We start from the raw sequence: 10,788 nt of genomic DNA, 5'->3' as shown, positions 1-10,788 counted from the left end.
CTGGTAACCGTGCTCAGATCAATGTTGTTAACTCCTAATCTTGTTTTTTCGATTTTTTCCTACAAAATTAAGATAAACTTGACCTTACCCATAAATTCGAAGAGGTATTTTTAACTGGAGGGCCATCATCAAAATCAATCTAGAATCCTAAACTAGACACCTGTAGACTGCTCGTAAGACCAGCTATTAAAATCTTTATCGTCAGTAAAAATAAGAAAATGCTAATTTCAACAAAATTAGCGTTACCCCAAAGTTGATATATACATTGCGTATGGAGATCACTTTCTAAAAGTACTTCACATATGACGACTTATAATTTCTCGCAAAAAAAAACAAACAAATGAAACCGAAAAGATTTTGAAAACCTTTGAAAATCTAACCCTAACGTTTTATCATCCTGCTTAAGATGACAAATGATTTCCTGACAGAATCATGACAACTAAGTTCGAGTATACTGCTTAACCTTGAAAAAACTCTGCACATTTTATATGATACAGAGCCCCTTATAAAAACAATTACTCCATACTTGCTAAAGCTACATGACGTATCACTTTAAGTATATTACTTAAAATTTGCTTTGCTCAATGTATTAACCGCTTTCGAAAAAAATTAGCTACAATGTGCTTGGCTTGATTATTGAACCATTCGCTTTCGAAAAGGGAATGCTCTTGCGTTTGTTCAGTAACTGCTAAAAGTTCATCATCTCTACTTTATGAATTTTCGTGTCCCTGCTGCGTTCTTTACAGGAAAGTTTTGCTTGAGTGCCTCAAATTTAACTTGCAGACGTCTTTTCAGATGGTTTTCTCTCTCTGTACGGTGGCAATTAACAGTTTCTAACTTTATTCCGTCCAGCACATTTCGTCACAGCGGGTTTACATGACTCATGGCTATTTGGTTGAAGTAGACACAGGCCAATTTGCAAAATCAAATGTCACGTTGTCGCCAATCAGCATAAAAGAAGCCCACTTGGAGACTTCCACAAAGCCATTGTTTCTCATCCATTTCCTGGCCTCGTGAAGAGATTCACTGGCGCTTTCACCGCGGAACAAGTGCTCGTAGAAACAAGTCATGAACTTCTCTGTGGCTGTGTCATCTAAAGCCCACCGTGCCGCTAACACTGAGCGAGCACCGGATCCTAAGAACGCTCGAGCGATTCCAATAACTCCCTCGGCTTTAATCTGTCCACGTGCACTGTGACAGCAGCTAAGCACAACCAGTTTAGCTTGCAGCTTAATTCGTGAAATGTCCGCCATAGTCAAGAGGTAGGCGTCTTCTCGTGGAACATAGTCAGCGGGACACTCTGGGGAAAGGACAATCTCTCCTCTTTCAGCATCACCATGAGCAGCTAGATGGATCAGACTAACTGAATGTATTGCTTGAAGTACAGCCTGCTTTGTCGCGCGATCTCCAATCAAAGGTGTCACACCAAGAAGTCTTCCAATCATCTCTGCTTCCTTTCTTGCACATGGCAATCGTGTTATATTCATGCGTCTTCCCTTGTAAATCACCTCTCCAACCCGAGGGTCACCCACTATCAGTGCACCTGTTTGACTGTGATAATGTGGGGGACTGTCCTGAATATGCTTGAGAGTCGTCAAAGAGGGAACGATGCGTAACCTGAATGTCTCTGATACAAAGTTTCCTCCATCGTCAGTTAAAGCCGCAAATGGTACCTGGTACATACAGGAATCAGGGACAATGATAATTTCGGGCTCCTTCAGTAAAGCAGCCACAGGAGCGATGATTATCTTGTAGCACAAGTGAAGATTTGTCTTGATACCTTTGTCATCACAATCGCGCCAGAGCGGGTGATTTTCATGGTCAAGTGACACCGATTCAGTGTCATCTAGAGATCGATCTTCGCAATTCTGTTGGGGTAAAATGCCAAGGCCACGAAAGCTTTCCGTAAAAAACTCATCCAAGGGAGGGACTAATCCGGTCACCACGTTTTTGTCCAGGCTCACTTCCTCATCTGAAAAGAGAACAGCCCCTGTTGCTTTGAGAATCCAGTAGCGCATATACTTTTCTCCAACAGAAATGTAGAGGCATGCACAGTCAGTTTCCTTTGCGACAATATTTTGAATCCCATACCATGATTTTGGATCGCCTGAGATCTGCTCTACAACAGAGTACCTAGCTGCCATCAAGTCGGCTAAGCCCCTCGCCCGTCTCAGCTCCTCGACATAGAGGGCGTCTTGTGGCTTTGCCCCGGAAGAAAGCAAACAACTGAGTAACTCGTAGGGAAAGACGCCGTGCCTCTCCAAAAATGATGTTTTAAACTCATCGTTGTCTTTAAGAGATCCTCGCAAAGTGTCAAACATTTCAATGCTTTGGAAAAGAAACGAAAAGGCTTCTTTAGGATCAAATTGTGATACCTTCAACTCCGTTAGACCAAGAAGGCATTTAAACTCAAGTAAGGTGTCTCCAATATCCCTGCTTAGTAGGAGAGCCTTCTTAAGGTATTCCTCGGCCATGTCATATTTACCGAGCGATCGGAAACACAATGCTATATCTGCGTAACTGACAGCAACACCTTCTTTTATGCCAATATCCATGTAAATTTCAAGGGCTTTCTTGTAATATTCTAGAGCATTGTCGTACTCACCACGCTTATGAGAAATTATCCCAAGGCATTCGAAATGCCCTGCTTGTCCTTCTTTGAAGTCGATTTCCCTCGAAATCGCGTTCAACCTCTCCGAAAAATCGTCAGCCTTCAAATATTTACCGAGGTACAGAAACAAAGATACAAGGTTTCCTAAAGTGCCTACCTCTCCTTCTCTTTGGCCAATTCTCCTGAAAATATGTAGGGCTTTCTCCAAGTATTCTCGGGCCCTGTCATAATTACCAAGCGATGTCAACAGTGCTCCGAGGCTCGAGTAGCTTATTGCCTCTCCATGACTGTCGCCATTTTCTATTTGGATAGCGAGAGCTTTCTCCAGGTATTCTCGGGCCTTGTCGTATTTGCCAAGCCGTCGGAACACTCTTCCGAGGTTCCCATAGATTATTGCCTCGCCATGTCTTTCGCCAGTTTTTATTTTGATAGTGAGAGCTTTCTCCAGGTATTCTCGGGCCTCGTCGATTTTTCCAAGCGATTCCAACAGTGGTCCGAGGTTCGTGTAGCTTGTTGCCTCTCCATTTCTGTCGCCAATTTCTATTTGGATAGCGAGAGCTTTCTCCAGGTAATCTCGGGCCTTGTCGTATTTGCCAAGCAACTGGAACAGCATTCCGAAGCTCCCGTAGATTGCTGCCTCTCCCTTTCTGTCGCTATTTTCTATTTTGATAGCGAGAGCTTTCTCCAGGTATTCTCGGACCTTGTCGTATTTGCTAAGCAATGCGAACAGTGCTCCAAGGTTCATGTAGCTTCTGGCCTCTCCATTTATGTCGCCAGTTTCTATTTGGATAGCGAGAGCTTTCTCCAAGTATTCTTGGGCCTTGTCATATTTGCCAAGCGATATGAACAGTGGTCCGAGGCCCCCGTGGATTGTTGCTTCTCCACTTCTGTTGCCAATTTCTATTTGGATAGCGAGAGCTTTCTCCAGGTATTCTCGGGCCTTGTCGGATTTGCCAAGCGATTGGAAGACTCTTCCGAGGCCCCCGTAGCTTGCTGCCTCTCCATTTCTGTCGCCAGTTTCTATTTGAATAGCGAGAGCTTTCTCCAGGTATTTTCGGGCCTCGTCGTATTTGCCAAGCGATTGGAAGACTGTTCCGAGGTTCCTGTAGATTGTTGCCTCTCCATTTCTGTCACCAATTTCTATTTGGATAGCGAGAGCTTTCTCCAGGTATTCTCGGGCCTTGTCGTATTTGCCAAGCGATTGGAAGACTGTTCCGAGGTCCCCGTAGCTTGCTGCCTCTCCATTTCTAACGCCAATTTCTATTTGGACAGCGAGAGCTTTCTCCAGGTATTCTCGGGCCTTGTCGTATTTGCCAAGCGATTGGAAGACTGTTCTGAGGCCCCGGTAGCTTGCTGCCTCTCCATTTCTGTCGCCAATTTCTATTTGGATAGCGAGAGCTTTCTCCAGGTATTCTCGGGCCTTGTCGGATTTGCCAAGCGATTGGAAGACTCTTCCGAGGCGCCCGTAGCTTGCTGCCTCTCCATTTCTGTCGCCAGTTTCTATTTGAATAGCAAGAGCTTTCTCCAGGTATTGTCGGGCCTCGTCGTATTTGCCAAGCGATTGGAAGACTGTTCCGAGGTTCCTGTAGATTGTTGCCTCTCCATTTCTGTCACCAATTTCTATTTTGATAGCGAGAGCTTTCTCCAGGTATTGTCGGGCCTCGTCGTATTTGCCAAGCGATTGGAAGACTGTTCCGAGGTTCCTGTAGATTGTTGCCTCTCCATTTCTGTCACCAATTTCTATTTTGATAGCGAGAGCTTTCTCCAGGTATTCTCGGGCCTGGTCATATTTGCCAAGCGATATAAACACTGTTCCGAGGCTCCCGTAGCTTTCTGCCTCTCCATTTCTGTCGCCAATTTTTATTTGGATAGCGAGAGCTTTCTCCAGGTATTCTCGGGCCTTGTCGTATTTGCTAAGCAATGCGAACAGTGCTCCGAGGTTCACGTAGCTTCTGGCCTCTCCATTTCTGTCGCCAGTTTCTATTCGGATAGCGAGAGCTTTCTCCAGGTATTCTCGGGCCTTGTCGTATTTGCTAAGCCATAAGAACAGTGCTCCAAGGTTCACGTAGCTTCTGGCCTCTCCATTTCTGTCGCCAGTTTCTATTCGGATAGCGAGAGCTTTCTCCAGGTATTCTCGGGCCTGGTCATATTTGCCAAGCGATATAAACACTGTTCCGAGGCTCCCGTAGCTTTCTGCCTCTCCATTTCTGTCGCCAATTTTTATTTGGATAGCGAGAGCTTTCTCCAGATATTCTCGGGCCTTGTCGTATTTGCCAAGCGATTGGAAGACTGTTCCGAGGCCCCCGTAGCTTGCTGCCTCTCCATTTCTGTCGCCAGTTTCTATTTGAATAGCGAGAGCTCTCTCTAGGTATTCTCGGGCCTTGTCGTATTTGCTAAGCGACTGGAACACTTTTTCGAGGCTCCCATAGATTGTTGCCTTGCCATGTCTGTCGCCAGTTTCTATTTTGATAGCGAGAGCTTTCTCCAGGTATTCTCGGGCCTTGTCGTATTTGCCAAGCGATTGGAAGACTGTTCCGAGGCCCCCGTAGCTTGTTGCCTCTCCATTTCTGTCGCCAATTTCTATTTGGATAGCGAGAGCTTTCTCCAGGTATTCTCGGGCTTTGTCATATTTGCCAAGCGATTCGAACAGTGTTCCGAGGTTCACGTAGCTTCTGGCCTCTCCATTTCTGTCGCCAGTTTCTATTCGGATAGCGAGAGCTTTCTCCAGGTATTCTCGGGCCTGGTCATATTTGCCAAGTGATATAAACACTGTTCCGAGGCCCCCGTAGCTTCCTGCCTCTCCATTTCTGTCGCCAATTTCTATTTGGATAGCGAGAGCTTTCTCCAGGTATTCTCGGGCCTTGTCGTATTTGCCAAGCGATTGGAAGACTGTTCCGAGGCCCCCGTAGCTTGCTGCCTCTCCATTTCTGTCACCAGTTTCTATTTGAATAGCGAGAGCTTTTTCTAGGTATTCTCGGGCCTTGTCGTATTTGCTAAGCGACTGGAACACTTTTCCGAGGCTCCCATAGATTGTTGCCTCGCCATGTCTGTCGCCATTTTCTATTTTGATAGCGAGAGCTTTCTCCAGGTATTCTCGGGCCTTGTCGTATTTGCCAAGCGATTCCAACAGTGTTCCGAGGTTCGTGTAGCCTGTTGCTTCTCCATTTCTGTCGCCAATTTCTATTTTGATAGCGAGAGCTTTCTCCAGGTATTCTCGGGCCTTGTCGTATTTGCCAAGCGATATGAACACTGTTCCGAGGTTCGTGTAGCTTGTTGCCTCTCCATTTCTGTCGCCATTTTCTATTTTGATAGAGAGAGCTTTCTCCAGGTATTCTCGGGCCTTGTCATATTTGTAAAGCGACATGAACAGTATTCCAATGTTTGCGTAGCTTTTTGCCTCTCCATTTCTGTGGCCAATTTCTGTTTGGATAGCGAGAGCTTTCTCCAGGTATTCTCGGGCCTTTTCGTATTTGCCAAGTGATTGGAAGACTGTTCCGAGGCCCCCGTAGCTTTTTGCCTCTCCATGACTGTCGCCAATTTCTATTTGGATAGCGAGAGCTTTCTCCAGGTATTTTCGGGCCTTGTCGTATTTGCCAAGCGACTGGAACAGTGTTCCGAGGTTCGTGTAGCTTGTTGCCTCTCCATGTCTGTCGCCATTTTCTATTTGGATAGCGAGAGCTTTCTCCAGGTATTCTCGGGCCTTGTCGTATTTGTCAAGCGATTGGAACACTGTTCCGAGGTTCGTGTAGCTTGTTGCCTCTCCATTTCTGTCGCCAATTTCTATTTGGATAGCGAGAGCTTTCTCCAGGTATTCTCGGGCCTTGTCGTATTTGTCAAGCGACTGGAACACTGTTCCGAGGTTCGTGTAGTTTGTTGCCTCTCCATTTCTGTCGCCAATTTCTATTTGGATAGCGAGAGCTTTCTCCAGGTATTGTCGGGCCTTGTCGTATTTGCCAAGCAATATCAACACTATTCCGAGGTTCGTGTAGCTTGTTGCCTCTCCATGTCTGTCGCCATTTTCTATTTGGATAGCGAGAGCTTTCTCCAGGGATTCTCGGGCCTTGTCGTATTTGCCAAGCCGTTGGAACACTATTCCGAGGTTCCCATAGATTGCTGCCTCTCCATGTCTGTCGCCATTTTCTATTTGGATAGCGAGAGCTTTCTCCAGGTATTCTCGGGCCTTGTCGTATTTGCCAAGCGACTGGAACAGTGTTCCGAGGCTCCCATAGATTGTTGCCTCTCCACTTCTGTCGCCAATTTCTATTTGGATAGCGAGAGCTTTCTCCAGGTATTCTCGGGCCGTGTCATATTTGCCAAGCGACATGAACAGTATTCCAATTCTCGCGTAGCTTGTTGCTTCTCCATTTCTGTCGCCAATTTTTATTTGGATAGCGAGTGCCATCTTCAAATATTCTTTCCCTTTGTTATATTCTCTTAAGGAACACAGAAGCACTCCTAGTCTTCTATAACACTCTGCTTCTTTTTGTCTGTTTCCGGTCATTTTCATGACATTTATTGCTAATTCACAAAATTTCTTTTCCTCTTCAGGGTGAAGTAAAAGTTTCTCGAGGTATTCTTCAATACCTGGTGAATTGCAAAGAGTGAGCCACGCCCTTTTCACTCTGGTGCGGATGCGTTCGTCAAATGACTTGGCAACTGGACTGTCCGCGCTTAAATCACCGTTGTTTAATAAAATCAAACTTTCTTGACACAACTCGATGGCTTTCAAGGCAAAACCAGTGTTGAGAAGGAAAATGGCGACAGTTACACCTATTTTGATAGCTAACGTGGTAAATTCCTCTTCTGTGTCTTTCATATCAGTATGGCTTTGATCACTGTAAGTTTGGAAAAAAAAAGTGGATCAAGCATATGACACTCGAAAGTTTCTGTACAAGGGTTCATGGGTGCGAACTTTTTCAGGAATCGTGGTTTTCTCATCCCGACGGAGGTCCTAAATTTTCCCCGGAAAAATGAGTTCCACAAATAGTTCCACAAATTGGAACTACAAGCGGTAAATACTGGGGGAGGGGGGGAGGGGGGAGTCCAAGGGATCAATCAGTTGCATTTCCTGCCCCACATTTTATGATTGTAAAACATTCAGTCAGTCATAACTTATAAATACCATACCATTTAAAGACAGAAACTTCAATTGTGCTGTGATCGATCTTGTGATGAACATCCAACCGTTAAAACGCAATGAACACTAGGGGCTGACGTTTCCTGTAAAACAAAGTACATTATTTCATTTTGCATGCTTATATCCATCAACGTTTATCAAAGTTAGACTAACAAAACCGAAATACAAATACCTAAACCGGAGAACTTGAAGTTTGGAGAAGTGTGCTGAAATTTTCTTTTTCTTCCACCAGGATAAACACTTTCAAGGATAACATTAGGTAAAATAATCGTTTCAGAGGAACTCACACTATTAACTTCATCCGTTTTGCTTATATAGTAATTTACATAGTGTCTTTGTTGGTCTTTGTTATTGATGATGCAAATCACACTCATTAGAAAATGAAAAGTTCACCAGTAAAGAGTCGATCCTCACACCCAAACACTGTAAAATACACTATTTAATTGAACTGTGATCGATCTCGTGATGAAAATCCAACCGTTTAAAAGCAATGAACACTTAAGAGCTTACGATCCCTGTACTGAACAAGTGCAATTTTTTTTCCTTTTTGCATGCTCAAATGCATCATTGTTTATAAAATTCAAAACCGAAACACAAGTAATTTTAGGGGAACAATTAATATTCGGGGTAAATTGCTCAGCGTCTTTCTGTATTTTCCACTTATGAATTAGGAAAAAAGTAGATGAATTTATTCATGATTCGACTTACATTTTTCTGACATGAAAATCCTGCTCGAAGTTGGCCCAAGTTTTTAGGTGTTCTAGACATCAAATTATCATCAAGATCGCTTTCATGGCGCATTGTAGTGTTCTCAAATTGCTAGTTTCCTAGCCAAAGCGAAGCGGAAATAAAAATGCGAGAGTAGCAGGGATGACTGATGAGACTTTTCAGGAGATTAGCTTCAAGGATCCCGCTTCATAAGTATGGTCCAGGTTCATGCCCCCTCCCTCCCCTCCCCAAAATGTTATCAATTGTTGTATATTTTTTAGAGAGTGTCGATCTATGTAGATCCTAACTCTAATGTCACCTACTCTTTACTTTATCTAAGTCTTATCTAGATTAACGCTTAAAAGGGTAACTCTTAGTAAAGTGATCATCTTAGAGAAACTCGCGCGCACGCTTAACTTTATCCGTTTTCCTTATCTAGTAAATTATTCAGTATCTTGATCATGCAAATCACACCCACTAGAAAATAAAAAGTCTTGAACAGTGGAACAACGCGGAGATAGCTTACCTTTCTAGGGCTGATGGTTCACTTGTACTTTGATCAATCTTGTAATGAAAATTCAAGCGGTCAAAACAAATGAACACAAAAGGCTGACGTTCCCTGTAAAACAGAATAAATTGTTTCACTTTTGCATGCTCAAATCCATCATTAGTTATATAAGTTAGTTATAAAAAACCGAAATACATGAAAAAAAGAGGGAACATCATCCACTATCTTCATTCTGGAGAACGAAAAAAATATACAAATTTAATTTATCCGTCCTTAATACTCTATTCCGTCCTTCTCAAGATTAGCTCGACAGTACGACGTGTGGCAAAAACTTTGAAGAGGTTGGATCAGAATATATCTCTACAAAAATCTATTTTACCAGCGCTGGTGATATGAGATTCAGTCGTTCGCAGAAAATTTCAATATTCAAAATGGTATTTATAATTTTTAATTCGACCTCGCTATTTGTGATTGTCTTTCTATTTGATAGACATTAACTCTCAGTTTTTATCGAAGACATAGATCATAACATTGAATATAGCATGATAGAACACTGAAGCTCCAAACAAAAATGGTGTATGTAAGCTACGTAAAGGCACTGACAGTGGCAAAAAAGTTAAACTGTATCATTTTTTGAATACAACCAGTACTTACCAAAACCTGTAGACTTCAATGCCTCGCCATAAAAAATACAGTTAACCACCTCCGCTACTCCGTTCAGTTTTTTCCTAACACATGCCAGCTGTCACTCACAAAAAATGCCAATAGAACGTCATCTTATGCTTCTTTCTGTCACTTTCTCAGTCATTCTTGTCCCCAGGCTTACCGTTTCTTTTGGCCTGTGGCCCTTTTGTGCTGAGCCGGTGGAAACTCAGACATCAATTTTTTTTTTTCAACTAAACCACCAAACTCACATGATTACACTTGATTAGACAGGATGCGTTAAAAGAGCAGTAAATGAGATGACCAGTTTATTCTTTCTTAAAACTTATCATTGAACAAAGCTATTTTATATATAATACTCCTCTGGGCATAAACAAAAGAAAAAATTCCATAACTTATAATTAACTTCCATCAGAGTTAGCGAAAGGACTCCACTAACTCGGATTGGCTTTATTCTTTTAGTTCGTATTCAACTTTTGATATAAGATAGCAGTTCAAAAAAACTTGAACATGAATTGCTTGAGGAAGAAGGCAGTCAGTCATGAAAGTTCTTTTCTGTTTTCCGGGCTCATTGACAGGTCTCAACAACGTCAAGTTTACATAGAGCTCAGCTCCAGGCCCTCAATATAAGCGCTTCGGCACGCGCGATTCTTAGCCTACAGGAATTTAGGAGGCCTGGAGCGACGAGAGCCGGTGAGAGGTCTGTAAGGGGCGTAGCATTGATAGCATAAGTGCCAGACAAATCTCGGCAAATCTATCCTCGACTGTCTCAAATCTTCCCGCGGGCGGATAAATGCGTATCCCGCTGCGCTAATGGTGAGGGCCTGCTTTTTGAAAGTCCTCCTATATCGAGAATGATGTTTTTTCCGTCTTGTCACGAGTGTGAGACAAAGAAAAAATTCTGAGTCTTCACGAGAAATTGAACCTCAGACCTTCGGATTCAACGCTCCGGTGCTCTACCACTGAGCCTCAGAGACTTCACGGTGGCGAGGCGCGGCGAGGTCTGTTACGAAGTTGAAAATTCCTTTTATATCCTTAAGCACTTTGAAGATATGAACAGATAACTCCTCCCTGCGATCTTAATATGTTATTATTGGTTAGATTGTGTTATCGTGATTTGGAATCAATTCTCTTGCATAAGATACAAGGATATGTATGGCA

The 10,788-nt window shown here is 43.2% G+C and overlaps 1 protein-coding gene across 1 annotated transcript; it reads right to left on the bottom strand.

Moving 5' to 3' along the window:
- Positions 1-392: 392 nt before the first annotated feature.
- Positions 393-7,427, bottom strand: LOC136280399 (tetratricopeptide repeat protein 28-like). The gene is made up of 3 exons (XM_066165415.1): positions 5,769-7,427; positions 3,122-5,648; positions 393-2,644 (listed from the first exon to the last, which is right to left on the bottom strand). Exons 1-3 carry the CDS (start codon positions 7,425-7,427, stop codon positions 888-890), a joined length of 5,943 nt encoding a protein of 1,980 aa, XP_066021512.1. The 3' UTR covers positions 393-887.
- Between the last annotated feature and the right edge of the window lie 3,361 nt (positions 7,428-10,788).

This window comes from Pocillopora verrucosa, chromosome 4 (genome assembly GCF_036669915.1).
Source record: "Pocillopora verrucosa isolate sample1 chromosome 4, ASM3666991v2, whole genome shotgun sequence".
Lineage (NCBI taxonomy): Eukaryota > Metazoa > Cnidaria > Anthozoa > Scleractinia > Pocilloporidae > Pocillopora > Pocillopora verrucosa.
Note: the sequence above shows the minus strand (reverse complement) of the source record. Positions and strands in the feature narration are given on the sequence as shown.

Coding starts and splice junctions, on each gene's coding strand:
- LOC136280399 (XM_066165415.1), bottom strand. CDS start 7,427: ATGAAAGACACAGAAGAGGAATTTACCACGTTAGCTATCAAAATAGGT. Junction 5,649..5,768: donor TTGGCGACAGAAATGGAGAA/GCAACAGGCTAC, acceptor AGACATGGCGAG/GCAACAATCTATGGGAGCCT. Junction 2,645..3,121: donor CAGAAATGGAGAGGCAACAA/GCTACACGAACC, acceptor AAGGACAAGCAG/GGCATTTCGAATGCCTTGGG.